This window comes from Phocoena sinus, chromosome 4, assembly GCF_008692025.1.
Source record: "Phocoena sinus isolate mPhoSin1 chromosome 4, mPhoSin1.pri, whole genome shotgun sequence".
NCBI classification, from domain to species: domain Eukaryota; kingdom Metazoa; phylum Chordata; class Mammalia; order Artiodactyla; family Phocoenidae; genus Phocoena; species Phocoena sinus.
This window is the reverse complement of record NC_045766.1, coordinates 88,898,833-88,920,610: the sequence shown is the minus strand read 5'-3', so window position 1 is coordinate 88,920,610 and position 21,778 is coordinate 88,898,833. Positions and strand designations below refer to the sequence as shown.

Genomic DNA, 21,778 nt, shown 5'->3' with positions numbered 1-21,778 from the left:
TATATCCAGACGAAACTATTATTCGAAAAGATACATGCACCCCTATGTTCATAGCAGCACTATTGACAACAGCCAAGACATGGAAACAACCTAAATGTCTATCGACAGAGGAATGGATAAAGAAGATGTGGTACTTATATGCAATGGAATATTACTCAGCCATCAAAAAGAATAAAATAATGCCATTTGCAGCAACATGGATGGACCTAGAGATTATCATACTAAGTGAAGTAAGTCAGAAAGAGAAATACAAATACCATATGATATCACTTATATGTGGGATCTAAAATATGATAAAAATCAACATATCTATGAAACGAAAACAGACTAACAGACATACAGAACAGACTTGTGGTTGCCAAGGGGGAGGGGAGGGAAGGAAAGGGAATTTGGGATCAGCAGATGCAAACTAGTATATACAGGATGGATAAACAACAAGAGCCTATTGTATAGCACAGGGGACTATATTCAATACCCTGTGACAAACCATAATGGAAAAGAATATGAAAAAGAATACATGGGGGGCTTCCCTGGTGGTGCAGTGGTTAAGAATCTGCCTGCCAATGCGGGGGACACAGGTTTGAGCCCTGGTTCAGGAAGGTCCCACATGCCACGGAGCAACTAAGCCCGTGTGCCACAACTACTGAACCTGCACTCTAGAGCCCGCGAGCCACAACTACTGAGTCCGCAAGCCACAACTACTGAAGCCCACGTGCCTAGAGCCCGTGCACCACATAAAGGAGTAGCCCCCGCTTGCCACAACTAGAGAAAGCCTGAACACAGCAACGAAGACCCAACACATCTAAAAATAAATTAATTAATTAAAAAACGAAGAATATATGTATATATGTAAAACTAAGTCACTTTGCTGTACCAAAGAAATTAATACAACATTGTAACTCAATTATACTTCAATAAATTTTTAAAAAAAGAAGCCAGTGGGGTTTCTAAGTAGGAGAATAGCATAATCTGACTTATGTTTTGGATGGGATACTCAGATTTTTAGACTGTGGAGGCCAAAAGCAGTGGAATCATTTATAGGGCTACTGCTATAATCCTGGTAAGAAATGTTAGTGAATTGGCCAGGTGGGTAGCTATGGAGGGGGTAGAACAGAGTATGTGTTTGAAGGTTGATTCAGCAAGATTGGCTGATGGGTTTAGTGCAGGGTGTGAAAGGAGAGAAATTCAGGTGTCGGCCTGAGCAACTGTGAGTGATGGTATTATTTACTGAGATGGGGAAGCATGAAGAGGTCCCTTGGAATTCTTTCCTCTCTTGATTTTGATAACCTTCTGTGTCTCAACTCTTCCTGGGTAATTATTATTTTTCCCTCAAAGAAAATTTCAGGGGGTTAAATTATCACCCTTATGCAAACAATGGCTTCCCAGCATCATCAACCCTAACTTCTCATCTGTGCCCCAGTTATTTCCAACTGACTTCAGGACACTTACCCCTGAATGTCTTGCTGAACTTCAAATCCTCAGTCTCACCTTTGCCCACTTAGATTCCTCTGGTCAAGTCCTCTTTCTATTTATAATAACATTTTCATTCCAGATTGTGCCATCTCAAAACTGCTGTCACTGTTTAGTCTACCATATGCCTTTCCAAGTTGTGCTATTTTCCTTCAAGATGTTTCACTTTTCCTTGTCTTCTTGTACTACAATCTCCAGGCAGCAGCAACGTACTTGGTTTTTTGGTCTTTAGTTTCTCCTCTTTCCAGTACTGCTTCATTATCACAACATTTTCATAACACAAAGAATTAATTCTTTAGACAAAATCTCCATGATTAAATGTTCCTTCTCAAAACTTGCCTACAGGTCCTGATTACTTTCTCCCTCAAGTACAAACCCTTTTCTGGTATTCAAAACTCTTCTCAATGTGATTCTAAGATATCTGGAAATATTAATAAACATTCTCTATAATAACCAAAAAGTTCTCTTCAGAATTCCCTGTAACCACTAGGTAGACTTCTGCCTCCATACCTTTGCCCACATAGTTCTCTCTACCTGAAATACATTCTTTCCTCCTTTTCTTATGTCTTTCCCACTTTTTAAGACAAGTATAAGTCATACTCTTTCCAAAATGTCTATTTTATTTACTCTAGCACCTGCTGATTTCTTCCTTTCTCTGAAAAAGTATTAACAGTAAATTACAGAGAGTTTTAATTATTTTTAATAGCCAACCCTCATATCTACGGGATCCAGATAAGACTGGGATCCTGTAGTAGCCTTGATTCTTGCCATGACACTTCAAAACAGAATTCAACACTTGGGTCCACCTCCCAAAAAGAAATCCAACTGTACAAAGCATTAATAAATATATTAATTATATAAGTTATATTTATATATAAATATATATTTATATATAAATATAATTATATAACATATTAATTATATAAGTTATATATTCATATATATAAATATATGAGTTATATTTATATTATATATTAATATAATATAAGTATATTAATTAATAAATATACAGATTTTACTGAAAATTGTGTTGAGAAATGGAGGAAATAGTTACACAAGGCAAAAATCAGCTTAAAATTACCATGAAGCAGGTCTACTTTACTTCGTCAATTGTTAGCCTACTCATCTCTCTCTACAAACCTTCCCCTCCAGACTCTCCGATTCTGCAGCACCAGTGTTTTTCTGCTTGTGTGATTACATCCTTTCTCCTTCCTCCCACCCCTTCCCACAAACACAGGGTCACTCTCTAGCTCTATCTTTTCTTCCACAAAGCAATGTCACTCTCTCAATTTTCATTCTTTACTCCCATCTCCTGGCCTACCCAAAGCTGAATTTTCCTTCTTTGGAATTACAAAGGTGTGTTTTAAAAACGTTTTTTCTGGGGACTTCCCTGGCGGGTCCAGTGGTTAAGACTTCACCTTCCAATGCAGGGGGTGTGGGCTCGATCCCTGGTCAGGGAGCTAAGATCCCACATGCCTCGTGGCCAAAAAACCAAAACATAAAACAGAAGCAATGTGGTAACAAATTCAATAAAGACTTAAAAAAAAAAAGATTCACATCAAAAAAAATCTTTAAAAAAATGTTTCTTGTAACACAAGGAATTATTTTCATTCTGTCACAAATCATCCCATTAATTCTCATAATAACCTTGAGAGTCAGTAATATTATTATTCCCCTTCTATAGAAAAGAAAACAGAAGACCATAAGTTGATACAACTGACATGTGGCATGCAGGTCTGAATGTGAACCTGGGTCAATCTGTCAGAGTTCACAGCCTGTCTCCTTTCCATAAAATAATGCTAACTCATGGTTCTGTAGAATTGTCTTCCAATTTTTCTGCTCCTTTAGAGAAGAGATCATGTTTTTTTTTTTTTGGTGTCCTTCAAAATCTCTAACATAGTACTGTTCAGTAAATGTGTCTTGAATTGGTGCATGGTTCCTGATAGTTCACACACTAGCACATGAATATTTAGATTCATTATAAATTGCCCAGGAGATTTTCCTTTAAGTCAGGGGATGTATCACATATTGTCTTTGTGTCTGTAAGTCTGTTGGTGAGTTGATGGATGATGCTATGGAGGGTGAGTATAGGCAATTCTTCCTCCAAAGCCCTTGGGGCAGCTCTGGTTTATATCTCATAAGGGGGCAGCTCTGTCTGTGAAAGTTCTGATACTGTTAGCAACAATCACAGGAATGTGAAAGTTCTGATACTGTTAGCAACAATCACAGGACTATACAGGTTCATATAGAGGCAATGGTAACATCATCACCCAGGAAAACTGACTAATAAATGTCTTGCTTTTGAAATTAAGGCAACTTTAATCATCAGAAATCATGTTATTGCAATATCAATGCAGTTTCCCATTTAAAATAAATTTCTGTTAGAAGAGTCAGAAAAATTTGCCTATTTAGGGTGGATGCAGCTGATTTAGGTACTGACTATGCAGGTTATTTGCTTTTCTTCTTTCTTCACCTCTTTTGGGTTACTGAGTCACCTTTTCACTTTCATTGTTATATAGTAGTGATGCCAAAACAGGGTACTTACTGTCATTTTTTGTCTGTTTGTTTGGGGGTTTGGGGTTTTTTTTTTTTTTGGCTACCACAGAACATAAACCTAGACACTGGAAACTCATCAACTCTTCCAGACATTCCTCAGCTTTTGTAACATACCACAGAGGCCCCATCAATGACCCCAGGGATTCAGAGTGGGTTGATACCTTTCCTGAGCTGGCATCAGCTTCTTTTGAAAGATGCCCTAAAGAGCTAACCAGATGTAGTTGGTAAAGGATTATTAGCTCATGCCAAAACAGGAAGATGGTTCCATCCATTCATTCCTTTATTCATCAATCTTTCTTCAGCCCCAGAAAGTATCACACTCTGGACTAGATGCTGGAGGTTACACCTTTCAGAGTAAACCCCAGAGACTCCATTGCCAAACTCTTAAAATACATCTGTCAGTGGTGATCTGGCTGTTGAGTTTTTTAAATGTCTGCAGATTGGGAAAATGAAATGAATCCATCTGCCAGTCTGCTCCTGAGGCCAGGTGAGAGGCAAAAAGACCTAAATGACCACAGAGGACAAAAGGGCCAAAGCCAGTCCAACCAAAAAGGTAGTATGGTTCCTGGTTATTAAACAGGCAGGTCCAACCTGACTTAAAATAACCACACCCATAGATGTTCTTTCACTGCCTTAGCAACTGATATTCAGAGCAGAAACTGAAAGAAGGTTATTATAAAATATGGAAAAACAACAAATACTAGCATAGGAAAAAGGTAAATGTTCCTTCATATGAGAGTCAGAAAATATGCATAATGTCAACTTGGAGTACATACTCCACCAAGATGAACAAAAGCACGCCCATGTGTAAGAAAAAGTTACTACTTCCATCAGTCTGACTTAACATCTCAGAATATTTTTCCTGCTCAATTTCTCTAACTTACTGTTGGCATTGGTAATTTTATTCCCCTGGTGTTCCTGAATTTCCTCCCAATTGATCATCCGCTTGCCTGACCATCTGCTGTGGTTTGGCAACCTAATTTTCCCAGTCACCTTTCAGAATAGATCCTCTAGGATGTCTATTCTGTATAGTCATTTCTTACATCTCAACTGGTGACATAACTTAAGACTGCTTACCTCTTGGACAAGATGCTTGGGAATCTAGTCCCATTGCTTCATTTTTATTTTTATTGCTTCTATTAAGCATGGTACAGTGACAGCTGATCAGATTGCATTACTCTGAGGGGCACTGGGGTCCTACGGAGCTCATATGTCAAATTTTTGCCTGGAGTAAAGTTGAAGTGCCAATTTATCACATAGCAGTGCACAAGGAGTTTTTAATTGAACTTAGAAAAACCCTTAATTACAACAGTACCACAGGGCATTGCTCCAGTAAAGCAGAGCTGTAGCAAGCTTCACTTAGCTGTTGATTCCCCTGACATCTGTAAGGGGTGCAGAAAAGAATTTCTACTTCCTCCCCATCTGGGGTTAACTGGGACATATTTGAACTTTACACATGGGTTTGTAAATGCTTGAGACAGAAACAGTTCAGAACATCCAGTATTCATTAAAAGAGAGGGCAGGGCATGTGTTTTGAGCTGGAAGATGGGAAATAATAGGATTTTCTGGAGGCCAAGGGTCAGGAGACACCAGCTCATGGGAGGGGTTGGTGCTATGGTTATGACCGCAGCCATATTACTAGACTCATAATCTTGGGCAAGGAGAAGACGCTCCTTTCCAGGAATCATCCCTGAGATGATGATCCTGGTGGTTCCAGGTTGACTGGAAAGAAAAGAGTCAGATATTGAGCACAAAAGAACATTACTGTGTAGGTCAGATATGGAGAGAATAAGGTCAGAAATGGGCTAACAGGAAGTTAGCTTAATCTGGGCAAGGAGTGGATGATGGCTTGATTTTTTTTTAAACGAATTCAAGACTCTTGGCTGGAGAATGACCATCTATGAAACTTTGGAAACCTGTCTAAGCCAAAATATTCAAATCCTCACCCCTGAGAAAAGTGTATTTGTGCACTCCAACCCACCTGTATGCAATAGGCTGAACTGATATGGGGGTCAGCCCATGCAGATGGGCAATAAAGGGAGAAGTCATAATGAGGAGTGGTTAAGAAAGTGGGAGCTGAGGTTGAACAGCTAGGGTTTAAGGTGACCAGTTCCTGACTGTGATCCTGAGTGAGTTTATTTTCTTCCTCTGTAAACTGGGGATGAAAAGAGAATGTACCCCTCAGGTTATTAAAAGGATTAGATGAGATGATACATGTGAAGAATAGCAGCTGAATTTCATCGCAGCCGCATTGAAAAAGGAAAGGCTAACTCCACTAAAACACACATGCATGCACACACAGAGTAGAATTTCAGAAAAATACAATTTTGCAGGAGCTGAGATAATAAATCGGGATCACACTAGTTGCCCTGAAATGGGGGATGGAATGGTAGCTGTGCTAACAAGATCATGTAAAATAATGAAAGAAGTTTGCTGCAGCACAGACTGATGGCTCCACACATAATGGCTCCAAAGGTCCAATCAAGCAGCTATCTAGGGCATTATGAAGAGGATTAAGAGGTCCTTAAAAAAAAACCTCCTCATTATTTTCATGACAGTTTTTTAATCTCTAAAAAAATGTCTGGAGTTTTAACTGAATCCCAGCTGGAAATTGCCACAGCCACAAACGACATATGCAAGCAAGCTCTTACCAAGAGCACTCTCACTGCATGGACTTTGAAAACAAACGGCCCACCCTGGCTGAAAGGCCAAGCACAAAGTAATATCGAAAAGGAAAAAATGCCACAGAAGTGACACCCACAAACTATGTGATCAGAAGCAACTGGAGAGACCCTGGGAGGGCTCACGCCAAGGAGTATTTCCCAGAAATTCTGCTGCCAGTGTCCTCACAGTGACACACAGCCATACCCTGCCTCAGCAGGAGACCCTCCAACACTAACAGTACAGGCTCTTGGTGCTCCAGCCAGGCGTCAGGGCTGTGCCACTGAGGTGGGAGAGCCAACTTCAGGACACTGGTCCACAAGAGACCTCCCAGCTCCACGTAATATCAAATGGCAAAAATCTCCCAGAGATCTCGATCTCAACACCAAGACCCAGATTCACTCAACGACCAGCAAGCTACAGTGCTGGACTCCCTATGCCAAACAACTAGCAAGACAGGAATACAGTCCCATCCATTAGCAGAGAGGCCGTCTAAAATCATAATAAGGCCACAGACACCCCAAAACACACCACCAGACGTGGACCTGCCCACCAGAAAGACAAGATCCAGCCGCATGCACCAGAACACAGGCACGAGTCCCCTCCACCAAGAAGCCTACACAACCCACTGAACCAACTTTAGCCACTGGGGACAGATACCAAAAACAACGGGAACTATGAACCTGCAGCCTGCTAAAAGGAGACCCCAAACACAGTAAGATAAGCAAAATGAGAAGACAGAAAAACACACAGCAGATGAAGGAACAAGGTAAAAACCCACCAGACCTAACAAATGAATAGGAAATAGGCAGTCTACCTGAAAAAGAATTCAGAATAATGATAGTAAAGATGATCCAAAATCTTGGAAATAGAATAGACAAAATGCAAGAAACATTTACCAGGGACCTAGAAGAACTAAAGAGGAAACAAGCGATGAGGAACAACAGAATAAATAAAATTAAAAATACTCTAGATGGGATCAATAGCAGCATAACTGAGGCAGAAGAACGGATAAGTGACCTGGAAGATAATATAGTGGAAATAACTACTGCAGAGCAGAATAAAGAAAAAAGAATGAAAAGAACTGAGGACAGTCTCAGAGACCTCTGAGACAACAGTAAATGCACCAACATTCGAATTACAGGGGTCCCAGAAGAAGAAGAGAAAAAGAAAGGGACTGAGAAAATATTTGAAGAGATTATAGTTGAAAACTTCCCTAATAAGGGAAAGGAAATAGTTAATCAAGTCCAGGAAGCACAGAGAGTCCCATACAGGATAAATCCAAGGAGAAACACACCAAGACACATATTAATCAAACTATCAAAAATTAAATACAAAGAAAACATCTTAAAAGCAGCAAGGGAAAAACAACAAATAACACACAAGGGAATCCCCATAAGGTTAACAGCTAATCTTTCAGGAGAAACTCTGCAAGCCAGAAGGTAGTGGCAGGACATATTTAAAGTGATGAAGGAGAAAAACCTACAACCAAGATTACTCTACCCAGCAAGGATCTCATTCAGATTTGATGGAGAAATTAAAACCTTTACAGACAAGCAAAAGCTGAGAGAGTTCAGCACCACCAAACCAGCTTTACGACAAATGCTACAGGAACTTCTCTAGGCAAAAAACACAAGAGAAGGAAAAGACCTACAATAACAAATCCAAAACAATTAAGAAAATGGGAATAGGAACATATATATCGATAATTACCTTAAATGTAAATGGATTAAATGTTCCCACCAAAAGACACAGACTGGCTGAATGGATACAAAAAGAAGACCTGTATATAGGCTGTCTACAAGAGACCCACTTCAGACCTCGGGACACATACAGACTGAAAGTGAGGACATGGAAAAAGATATTCCATGCAAATGAAAATCAAAAGAAAGCTGGAGTAGCAATTCTCATATCAGACAAAATGGACTTTAAAATAAAGACTATTACAAGAGACAAAGAAGGACACTACATAATGATCAAGGGATCGATCCAAGAAGAAGATATAACAACTGTAAATATTTATTCACCCACCCAACACAGGAGCACCTCAATACATAAGGCAAATACTAACAGCCATAAAAGGGGAAATCGACAGTAACATGTTCATTGTAGGAGACTTTAACACCCCACTTTCACCAATGGACAGGTCATCCAAAAGGAAAATAAATAAGGAAACAAAAGCTTTAAATGATACATTAAACAAGAGGGACTTAATTGATATTTATAGGACATTCCATCCAAAAATAACAGAATACACATTTTTCTCAAGTGCTCATGGAATATTCTCCAGGATAGATCATATCGTGGGTCACAAATCTAGCATTGGTAAATTTAAGAAAATTGAAATCGTATCAAGTACCTTTTCCAACCACAACGCTATGAGACTAGAAACCAATTACAGGAAAAGATCTGTAAAAAATACAAACACATGGAGGCTAAACAATACACTACTTAATAATGAAGTGATCACTGAAGAAATCAAAGAGGAAATCAAAAAATACCTAGAAACAAATGACAATGGAGACACGATGACCCAAAACCTAGGGGATGCAGCAAAAGTAGTTCTAAGAGGGAAGTTTTACAGCAATACAATCCTACCTTAAGAAACAGGAAACATCCCGAATAAATGACCTAACCTTGCACCTAAAGCAATTAGAGAAAGAAGAACAAAAAAATGCCAAAGTTAGCAGAAGGAAAGAAATCATAAAGATCAGATCAGAAATAAATGAAAAAGAAATGAAGAAAACAATAGCAAAGATCAATAAAACAAAAAGCTGGTTCTTTGAGAAGATAAACAAAATTGATAAACCATTAGCCAGACTCATCAAGAAGAAAAGGGAGAAGATTCAAATCAATAGAATTAGAAATGAAAAAGGAGAAGTAGGGCTTCCCTGGTGGCGCAGTGGTTGAGAGTCCGCCTGCTGATGCAGGGGACACGGGTTCATGTCCCGGTCCGGGAGGATCCCACATGCCGTGGAGCGGCTGGGCCCGTGAGCCATGGCTGCTGAGCCTACGCGTCCAGAGGCTGTGCTCCACAACGGGAGAGGACACAACCGTGAGAGGCCCGCATACTGCAAAAAAAAAAAAAAAAAAAAAAAAAAAGGAGAAGTAACAACTGACACTGCAGAAGTACAAAGGATCATGAGAGATTACTACAAGCAACTCTATGCCAATAAAATGGACAACCTGGAAGAAATGGACAAATTCTTAGAAATGCACAACGTGGCAAGACTGAATCAGGAAGAGATAGAAAATATGAACAGACCAATCACAAGCACTGAAATTGAAACTGTGATTAAAAATCTTCCAACAAACAAAAGCCCAGGACCAGATGGCTTCACAGGCGAATTCTATCAAACATTTAGAGAAGAGCTAACACCTATCCTTCTCAAACTCTTCCAAAATATAGCAGAGGGAGGAACACTCCCAAACTCATTCTACGAGGCCACCATCACCCTAATACCAAAACCAGACAAAGATGCCACAAAGAAGGAAAACTACAGGCCAATATCACTGATGAAAATAGATGCAAAAATCCTCAACAAAATACTAGCAAACAGAATCCAACAACACATTAAAAGGATCATACACCATGATCAAGTGGGGTTTATCCCAGAAATGCAAGGATTCTTCAATATACGCAAATCAATCAACGTGATACACCATACTAACAAATTGAAGGAGAAAAACCATATGATCATCTCAATAGATGCAGAGAAAGCTTATGACAAAATTCAACACCCATTTATGATAAAAACCCTGCAGAAAGTAGGCATAGAGGGAACTTTCCTCAACATGATAAAGGCCATATATGACAAACCCACAGCCAACGTCGTCCTCAATGGTGAAATACTGAAACCATTTCCACTAAGATCAGGAACAAGACAAGGTTGCCCACTCTCACCACTCTTATTCAACATAGTTTTGGAAGTTTTAGCCACAGCAATCAGAGAAAAAAAAAGAAATAAAAGGAATCCAAATTGGAAAAGAAGAAGTAAAGCTGTCACTGTTTGCAGATGACATGATACTATACATAGAGAATCCTAAAGATGCTACCAGAAAACTACTAGAGCTAATCCATGAATTTTGTAAAGTAGCAGGATACAAAATTAATGCACAGAAATCTCTGGCATTCTTATACACTAATGATGAAAAACCTGAAAGTGAAATTAAGAAAACACTCCCATTTACCATTGCAACAAAAAGAATAAAGTATCTAGGAATAAACCTACCTAAGGAGACAGAAGACCTATATGCAGAAAATTATAAGACACTGATGAAAGAAATTAAAAATGATACCAACAGATGGAGAGATATACCATGTTCTTGGATGGGAAGAATCAACATTGTGAAAATGACTCTACTACCCAAAGCAATCTACAGATTGAATGCAATCCCTATCAAACTACCACTGGCATTTTTCACAGAACTACAACAAAAAACTTCACAATTTGTATGGAAACACAAAAGACCCCAAATAGCCAAAGCAATCTTGAGAACGAAAAATGGAGCTGGAGGAATCAGGCTCCCTGACTTCAGACTATACTACAAAGCTACAGTAATCAAGACAGTATGGTACTGGCACAAAAACAGAAATATAGATTAATGGAACAGGATAGAAAGCCCAGAGATAAACCCATGCACATATGGTCACCTTATCTTTGATAAAGGAGGCAAGGATATACAGTGGAGAAAAGACAGCCTCTTCAATAAGTGGTGCTGGGAAAACTGGACAGGTACATTTAAAAGTATGAAATTAGAACACTCCCTAACACCATACACAAAAATAAACTCAAAATGGATTAAAGACCTAAATGTAAGGCCAGACACCATCAAACTCTTAGAGGAAAACATAGGCAGAACACTATGACATAAATCACAGCAAGATCCTTTTTGACCCACCTCCTAGAGAAATGGAAATAAAAACAAAAATAAACAAATGGGACCTAATGAAACTTCAAAGCTTTTGCACAGCAAAGGAAACCATAAACAAGACCAAAAGACAACCCTCAGAATGGGAGAAAACATTTGCAAATGAAGCAACTGACAAAGGATTAATCTCCAAAATTTACAAGCAGCTCATGCAGCTCAGTAACAAAAAAACAAACAACACAATCCAAAAATGGGCAGAAGACCTAAATAGACATTTTTGCAAAGAAGATATACAGACTGCCAACAAACACATGAAAGAATGCTCAACATCATTAATCATTAGAGAAATGCAAATCAAAGCTACAATGAGATATCATCTCACACCAGTCAGAATGGCCATCATCAAAAAATCTAGAAACAATAAATGCTGGAGAGGGTGTGGAGAAAAGGGAACCCTCTTGCACTGTTGGTGGGAATGTAAATTGATACAGCCACTATGGAGAACAGTATGGAGGTTCCTTAAAAAACTACAAATAGAATTACCATACGACCCAGCAATCCCACTACTGGGCATATACCCTGAGAAAACCATAATTCAAAAAGAGTCATGTACCAAAATGTTCATTGCAGCTCTATTTACAATAGCCAGGACATTGAAGCAACCTAATTGTCCCTCAACAGATGAATGGATAAAGAAGATGTGGCACAATGGAATATTACTGAGCCATAAAAAGAAACGAAGTTGAGTTATTTGTAGTTATTGAGTTATTTGTAGTATTTTTCAAATGTAAAATAGATAGCTAGTGGGAAGCAGCCACATAGCACAGGGAGATCAGCTCGGTGCTTTGTAACCACCCAGAGGGGTGGGATAGGGAGGGTGGGAGGGAGGGAGACACAAGAGGGAGGAGACATGGGGATATATGTATATGTATACCTGATTCACTTTGTTATACAGCAGAAACTAACACACCATTGTAAAGCAATTATACTCCAATAAAGATGTTTAAAAAATAAAAATAAAGTAAAACCCTAACTGATTTTTGAAGAGAAGCTCAATTAGAATAAAAATTCAATTTTATTATTGTAATAAAATCTGACAACCCCCCCAATAAAAAATGATTAAGGGGAGTAGGAGGAGGAAGAAGTTAGGAAAACAGATCAAACTGTTATAACCCTGAGCCACAGCAGATGAGGTGATCTTGGACAATATAGCTGAAATAATCAGCAGTGGTCAGATTCAATATAAATCTGAAAAGTAATCAATACTCTTATCATTTCACTTGAAATCGCACAACTGTTGGTACAAGAGCCAGAGTGACATGTGCCTGAAACTTGGAAGAGAGGGAAATGAAATGCCCTAATATGAAAAAAAATCCTTTCCAAAGGCAGACTGACAGACATTAACAATACACAAAAGTAAGAACGTGCTGACCGGAATAGAGATGTTCTGCATATAATGTGAAAAAAACACACTCAGAAGAGCACAGGGAGGCACAGGACGAGGGTGCTGGGCCAGTGCCCTTTTAATGTTACAGTTCCAATTGGTAACATCAACCCTGTCATCCCATGCAGGGAGATGGACACAGTGGGCTGTCTTAGCTGGAAGCCCTTTAAATATTCAGGCACATAGCTCACCAGCACCATCAGACTGTAACTGGCCAACCCATGCAGACTGGTATAAAGGGAAAGAATACACGATGAAAGTCAGAATGTAACTTCCAAGTGGACTGAGGCTGGATTTATCTTTTAAATGACTAAACTGCTGTTATGATATAATATGACAGTCTTGGGAGTTTGGATAATGTGAAGTCATTCCTGTGAGATGGACTTTGTTTGTGGAGCTGAACATATATTTTGGAGCCTATTACATCTGAAAATAAGATCCTGGGCTGCAGTAGATTCACCAAAATAATAAAAAGCACCTAATTGCAGCAGGTGGTAGGTAGCCAATTGCTCTTCCTTAAGTGATAACCTCTTGCAGCCCTGCATACCCTCCTTCTTTAAATTTGACAGGTGCAGGGTCAGAATTAAAGCACATACACACACACATACACAACACAAGCACCACAGTTAGCCGATAATTGGGGAGGAGCCCAGGGGTTAAGAACAATCTTTTTTTAATTTCTGAGTTTAAGAAGTCCAGGCAGACAAGCATTCAGAAGCAATTATTTCCTACTTGAACTGCTGCAACCGCAGCCAAACAGAAAAATTAATGGGCATTACTGGATAATGTACAGTATTTGTCCAAATTAATTAGATACCATGAATTTGAGAACAGACCTCCTGTCAGGATCATAGAACACAAATAAATCATACCACACACATTCACACAAGTAACATAAGAACTTGAGAAATATTACATAAAAAGACAGCAAAAAATTTAATATAAATGTCATACCTAATTTGTGAAAAAGCACTTGCTAAAAGCTGCATGCAAAGCTTAGGGAGGTGACAAAGCAATGGCTACATGAAAAACACACAAAGACTTTGAAGATTCTGCAAAGCAGGTCGTGACTAGTAATATTCACAGGTACAGTTATATCACATTTGGCTTCAAAGAGGTAAAGAGGTTGAGTTATTGACAACACCAGTTGTAGTCTTCTGGCCTCTGATTAAAGTTTGACCCTTTTCCTTTTGGAAACATGTTGGTGCTCACTTTCTTCACATCCTGGATTTAACTGTCAATAAATTCTCATTCACAAATCACTCACTCCTAGAGCTTTTCAACATCACTTCAGATACCTTCTTAAACCAATTATAATGATGGATGAAATGATATGATGGTTGGGAGTAATGAGGGTGGCAAGGGAGGGGGAGGATACAGATGAAACAAGACCAGCCATGAGTTGATAATTGTTGGAGCTGGGAAATGGGCACATTCGGGTTGACTGTGCTATGTCTGAAATGTTCCATAATGAAAACTTTTAAAAATAAAACCTCCATTACTGTTATATCATGTGGCTTGTGACAATATTGTTTTGCTGAAGAACACATAAATTAGGCTAAAGTCAGAAGACATTATGCTCCTCACTGATAATTGAAACTTAATCCACAATCCTAAATAGCATTTTGAGGTAATTTACCTTAAGACATGTATAATGACACAGGCCTTTTTCTGAATACTCTCACTTATATTATTATGTCAGAAAATAACAACAATCATGGCAACTATAGTTATTCTTATTTCAATTGAAATTTAGTTATAAGCTTCTTGGCAACTGAGGTATAAAGAGAAATACAGTGAGTAATAAAATTCATATTCCGATAAAAGAAAATATGAAATTGATTTTTTCCTGATATTAAATTTAAACATTCAAATGAACCTTTTTATTATAACACAAAGGGCTCTCTATAACATAATGGACAGTGTCTTTAACATGGCTTCACAGATGAAGTGTTGCTCATATTCCTTGAGTCGATTCTTCCTATACGCTAAGGGCTTTTACACTTGGTTCAGTGAGGGAAGGCAACTCTGCTGGGGTCTAGGGTACAGTAGTCCAGATATGTAGGTCTTTGAAATTGACTACCAAGTTAGAATCAGGGATACACAATCTACAGAAGTAAATGGAAAGTATGTCCATATTTCTTGAAAAGACTTCTCTTAGCAGGACTTATGGCAGTGGCCTAATTTAAGTCAGATTACAATTATACTTTCTGGTGAGAATCCACACTGTGAATTACAGAAGGGTTCAGAGGCTTTGGATTTGGGCATGCAGGTTTTGAGATGAACTTTCAGTTTTATATATACACACACATACACATTAACATAATATTAAAGCTTTCTCACCCTGATAACTAAAATTAAAAGCATTATGGACTAGTGGTCAGGAGGTATAAGTTCCAGTTGTATTTTTACTAGTTTCTGTAGCTTTGGGCAAGCAACAAACTTTCTGAGTCTTGTTTCTTCACCTAAAACCTAGGTTATTCAATTAAACGTTTCCATTACTTGAGGCACTAATGTGAAGTGCTTCTTGGATTCCTCTCATCTTTATGGATGTGAATAAATTTCAAGGTGTCATTTAGTCAGTAAAGTTTATCTCACCTGGATTATATCCAAATTGCTGTTGCTGGTTTCAACTTCAATCAGAGCCTTACATTCCTGCACAGGGTTTTGTCTCTGCTTCCTCTTCATTTCCCAGGAAGAGGCCTATAGCAAGGTATTAACAAAAAATATACAAGGATTAGTAGCAATCAGTGGTACACATTAAACCACCTTCACTCTTTCCTTCTCCAGCCTCTAGTAACTGCTGACTTCTGTAGGATAAACAGAGGAAACTCATTTTTTGATCTTTGCCTTCAAGAAGTATGACTTAGATATTCACATGTGAAGGCTAAATAATAGAAAACAACAACAACATAATATTATAATGCAAGTTAAGTATGAAATGTGTGGTGTAGATTATAGTGCTCAATGGTGAATCAAAGGGCTTGTAGTATTTTGCAAAGAATCTGCATGAATTACTGTCTATATACTGAATATATAATGTCTCATATGGATATATACGTTGTTCTTAAAATTTATGCCGATGTCGCTGGGGGAAATAAGATATATATTCATTTCAAAATATCTATGATGGCTTTCTTTTATTTTATTATTTTTTAAGTAAATTTATTTATTTATTTATTTTTGACCGCGTTGGGTCTTTGTTGCTGTGAGCAGGCTTTCTCTAGTTGCAGTGAGCAGGGGCTACTCTTCATTGCAGTGTGCAGGCTTCTCATTGCAGTGGCTTCTCTTGTTGCAGAGCACAGGCTCTAGGCGCATGGGCTTTAGTAGTTGTGGCACACAGGCTCAGTAGTTGTGGCTCGCAGGCTCTAGAGCACAGGCTCAGTAGTTGTGGTGCACGGGCTTAGTTGCTCCACAGCATGTGGGATCTTCCTGGACCAGGGCTTGAACCCGTGTCCCCTGCATTGGCAGGCAGATTCTTAACCACTGTGCCACCAGGGAAGTCCCTATTATATCGTTCTTAATCAGTAGACACTGAATATGCCTAGTATCATGTGAGATGTCTGCAGTCATTTAAAAAATTTTTTTGACAGTTTCAACATACATTTTATAAAATATTGGCTATATTCCCAGTATTGTACAATATATCCTTGTAGCTTATTTTATACATTAGTGGTTTGTACCTCTTAATTCCCTACACCTATATTGCCCCCCTTTCCCTTTCCCCACTGATAACCACTAGCTTGTTCTCTATATCTGTGAGTCTGCTTCTTTTTTGTTATACTCACTAGTTTGTTGTATTGTTTGATTCCACATATAAGTGATATCATACAGTATTTGTCTTTCTCTGTCTGCCTTATTTCTCATAGCATAATGCCCTCAAAGTCCATCCATGTTGCTGCAAATGGCAACATTTCATTCTTTTTTATGGCAGAGTAGTATTCCATTGTATATATATGAACCACCTCATCTTTAGCCATTCATCTGTTGATGGACACTTAGGTTGCTTCCATATCTTGGCAATTGTAAATAATGCTGCTATGAACAATGGGGTGGCTTGTATCTTTTCAAAGTAGTGTTTTGGTTTTTTCGAATATATATCCAGGAGTGGAACTGCGGGGTCATGGGGTAGCTCTATTTTTAGTTTTTTGAGAAACCTCCATACTGTTTTCCACAGTGAATGCACCAATTTACATTCCCACCAACAGTGTACAAGCATTCCCTTTTCTCACCAATATTTGTTATTTGTGGGTTTTTTGATGATAGCCATTCTGACAGGTGTAAGGTGATATCTCATTATGGTTTTGATTTGCATTTCCCTAATGTTTAGTGATATTGAGCATCTTTTCATGTACCTGTTGGCTTTCTGTATGTCTACTGTGGAGAAATGTATACAGTAGTTAGATCTTCTGCCGTTTTTTGACCGGGTTGTTTGTTTTTTTGATATTGAGCTGTATAAGCTGCTTTTATATTTTGGAGATTAATCCCTTGTTGGTTGCATCATTTGCAAATATTTTCTCCCATTCTGTAGGTTGTCCCTTCATTTTGTTTACTGTTTCCTTTGCTGTGCAAAAGCTTTTAAGTTTAATTAGGTTCCATTTATTTATTTTTGCTTTTGTTTCCATTACTATAGGGGACAGATCAAAAAAAATATTGCTGTGATTTATGTCAAAGAGTGTTCTGCCTATGTTTTCCTCTAGGATTTTTATAGTATCTGGTCTTACATTTAGGTCTTTAATCATTTTGAGTTTATTTTATTATCAATTACAAGGAAAAAACTGCAAAAAACAGAGACACGTGGAGGCTAAACAATATGCTACTAAACGGCTAGTGGATCACTGGAGAAATCAAAGAGGAAATCAAAAAATACCTAGAGATAAATGAAAACAAAAACACAATGATCCAAAACCTATGGGACACAGAAAAAGCAGCTCTAGGAGGGAAGTTTATAGCAATACAAGCTTACCTCCGGAAAGGTAAATCTCAAATAACCTGACTTTCCACCTAAGGGAAGTAGAGAAAGAAGAACAAACCAACCCAAGTTTAATAGAAGAAAAGAAATCATAAAGATCAGAGCAGAAATAAATGAAATAGAGACTAAAAGAAAAAAATAGAAAAGATAAATGAAACTAAAAGCTGGTTCTTTGAAAAGATAAACAAAATTGATAAACCTTTAGCCAGACTCATCAAGAAAAAAAGGGAGAGGGCCCAAATCAAAAACATCTGAAATGAAAAAGGAGAAATTAAATGGACACCACAGAAATACAAAGGATTATGAGACTACTATGAACAACTATATACCATTAAAATGAACAACCTAGAAAAAATGGACAAATTCTTAGAAAGGTACAATCTCCCAAGACTGAACCAGGAAGAAATAGAAAATATGAACAGACCAATTACCAGTACTGAAACTGAATCAGTAATTTAAAAAACTCCCAGCAAACAAAAGTCCAGGAACAGATGGCTTCACAGGTGAATTCTATCGAACATTTAAAGAAGAGTTAACACCTATCTTTAGAAACTATTACAAAAAATTACAGAGGAAGGAACACTTCCAAACTCATTCTATGAGGTCAGCATCACTCTGACACAAAAACCAAAGATCTCACAAAACAAAATTACAGTTCCATATTGCTGATGAACATAGATGCAAAAATCCTCAACAAAATACTAGCAAACTGAATCCAACAATAAATTAAAGGGATCATACACCATGATCAACTGGTATTTATCCCAGAGATACAAGAATTTTCAATATCTGCAAATCAATCAACGTGATACACCCCATATTAACAAATTGAAAACTAAAAACCATATGATCATCTCAATAGATGCAGGAAAAGCTTTGGATAAAATTCAACATCCATTTATGATAAAAACTCTCCAAAAAGTGGACATAGAGGGAACATACGTCAACATAATAAAGGCCAAATATGACAGACCCACAGGTAACATCCTACTCAATCGTGAAAACCTGAAAGCATTTCCTCTTAGATCAGGAACAAGACAAGGGTACCCACTCGCACCATTTTTATTCAACATAGTTTTGAAAGTCCTAGCCACAGCAATCAGAGAAGAAAAAGAAATAAAAGGAATCCAAATTGGAAAGGAAGAAGTAAACCTCACTGTTTGCAGATGGCATGATACTATATAGAGAAAATCCTAAAGACACCACCAGAAAATGACTAGAGCTCATCTATGAATTTGGTAAAGTTGCAGGATACAAAATTAATATACAGTAATCTGCTGCATTTCTATATACTAACAATGAAATATCAAAAAGAGAAATTAAGGAAACAATCCAACTTACCGTCACATCAAAAAGAATAAAATACCTAGGAATAAACATACCTAAGCAGGCAAAAGGTCTGTACTCTGGAAACTATTAGACACTGATGAAAGAAACTGAAGATGGCACAAACAAATGGAAAGATATATCATGTTCTTGGATTGGAAGAATCAATACTGTTAAAATGACCATACTACCCAAGGCAATCTACAGATTCAATGCAATCCCTATCAAATTACCAATGGCATTTTCACAGAACTGGAACAAAAAATGTTTTAATTTGTATGGAAACACAAAAGACTCCAAATAGCCAAAACAATCTTGAGAAAGAACAAAGAGGCTAGAGGAATCATGCTCCCTGACTCCAGACTGTACTACAAAGCTACAGTAATCAAAACAGTATGGTACTGGCACAAGAACAGACACATAGATCAATGCAACAGGATAGAAAACCCAGAAATAAACCCATGCATTTATGTTCAATTACTGACAAAGGAGGCAAGAATATACAATAGAGAAAAGACAGTCTCTTCAATGAGTGGTGCTGGGAAAACTGGACGGCTACATGTAAAGGAATGAAATTAGAACGTTCTCTAACAACATATACAAAGATAAACTCAAATGGATTAAAGACCTAAATGCAGTCACTTTTTGATATTGAAAAGTGTTTCTTCATACTTGAAAAGGTGAGAAACCACTGGAATGAAAAACTTATGATACAGGGAAAGGTCTCCTTTGATTGGAATGGCTAGAGGTAGACTCAACTTCTTGAGGGCAAAACCTGTTTTATTTATCTCTGAGTCCACAGCACCCAGCCCAGAGTAAATGCTTAATAAACGTTTGTTGAGTGAAATGAATTAATCAAGGAAACTAAGGGAAAATTCAAAGGAATTAAAAGTTGCAGATGTAGGAAACAAATACATTATTTTTATTGGAAGCCCCATCTTCAGGAAATGGTGGGGGGGGATTAGTATAAAAAAAGTGGAATCTTCTGAGAAGTTCAAGTATGTGATAAAACAATTCTCTAGGAAGAACAATTAATTAATTACCTGTATTAAGAGAGCTGAATTGTGGTATATATAAGGTAAAACACTGGCTAATTCCAGAGCCATTTTTATCAAGCTTTTGGAACACATAATAAGATTTAGTTGGAGTGTTTAGCCTGTCTTCCTAATTCCATCTACTTAGGCTAATATCAAAATTAATCACACTTCCTGTACTTCCTCTGTCTGGAAGTGGTAATGCCTATTGTTGTGTTAACTGGATAGGAGATTAGAATGTACTGCAAATAATCCTCAAGTAATCAAAAGCCTTTTGAATTGCAGTTTAAACCTGACTAAATTCATTTTTCAAGTTCTTATCAAAAATTTCACAGTCTTCTGATCTATCCACTTCACTTCCAGATTTTCTTAGTATAGACTATCTTCTGAGGTAAACTTATCTTCCCAAGAGTTGATGTACAACATGTCTTCATTTCTTTACCTTCCACTTGCTAATCAATCCATTCTAATCTGGTTTCTATTCTCTCTAGTCCAACAACAATAGAATTCTTCCTGTGATCATCCCTATTACCACTAAGTCATTAAGTCAATGGACTTTTTAGGCCTTTGCCTGGTTGAGTTAGCCTCTCAACAGAATTCAGCTTCTCTGACCATCTACATCCAATATCTCAACAAACAGGTCAGTGCTCCCTCCTCAAGGCAAACACACAAGGAACAAAGTATCCACTCCTCTTCACTCCACAGGATCACCCTCACCCACACCGTTATTTCCCCACAGGGCCATTGCAATAGCCTTTTAACTGCTCTGCCCACATTCACTCTGCTCTCTACTAATCCATCTTTCATACTCAACCAAAGCAATCTTTTCTAAAGGAAAATAAGATCACACCACTTCCCTGCTTAAAACCCTTCAGTAGTTTCCCGTTGCTTTCAGGATAAATACAAAACCACTTATCAAAGCCTATAGGCCTGCATGGTTCTGATCACACCACAGCCCCCTTTTCCCTCTCTGCCCCACCATAGCTTAGTTGTCTTCTTAAGTTACTTTGTATTACATGTTCCCTCATTAGCAAATGATGTTTGCATTGATTGGAAATGCTCTTCCTCTCCTCTTACCCACTTAGCTGGAATTCAATCCTAAAAGTTATATGTCATTGCTTTTTCAGGGAAGACTTCTCTGTCCTCCCAGAGTCAAATCTCCTATTACAAGGACTCATGCTACTATTTCATAAAAATTACCATAGTAGCATTTCACATTTGTCTGTATAATCATTGGATTGTCTGTCTCCATCACTAGACTATAAGTTCAGTGGGGGCTTGGGACCATATGTGATTTTGCTCATAGTTGAATCCCCTGTAGCTGGCTGGCATACTGAATGGCACATAATAGATGATTTTATATATATATATATATATATATATATATATATATACATATATATATATATATACATATATATATTCACATATACCTATGTGAAT

The 21,778-nt window shown here is 37.9% G+C and overlaps 1 protein-coding gene across 1 annotated transcript in view; it reads right to left on the bottom strand.

Annotated features, from left to right (window-relative positions):
- The window catches only part of MORC1 (MORC family CW-type zinc finger 1), a 193,225-nt gene that overhangs the window by 51,390 nt on the left and 120,057 nt on the right, over nucleotides 1–21,778 (bottom strand). The window contains 1 exon segment of the mRNA XM_032629419.1: nucleotides 15,602–15,706. Within this exon segment, the coding sequence (XP_032485310.1) occupies nucleotides 15,602–15,706 (105 nt within the window).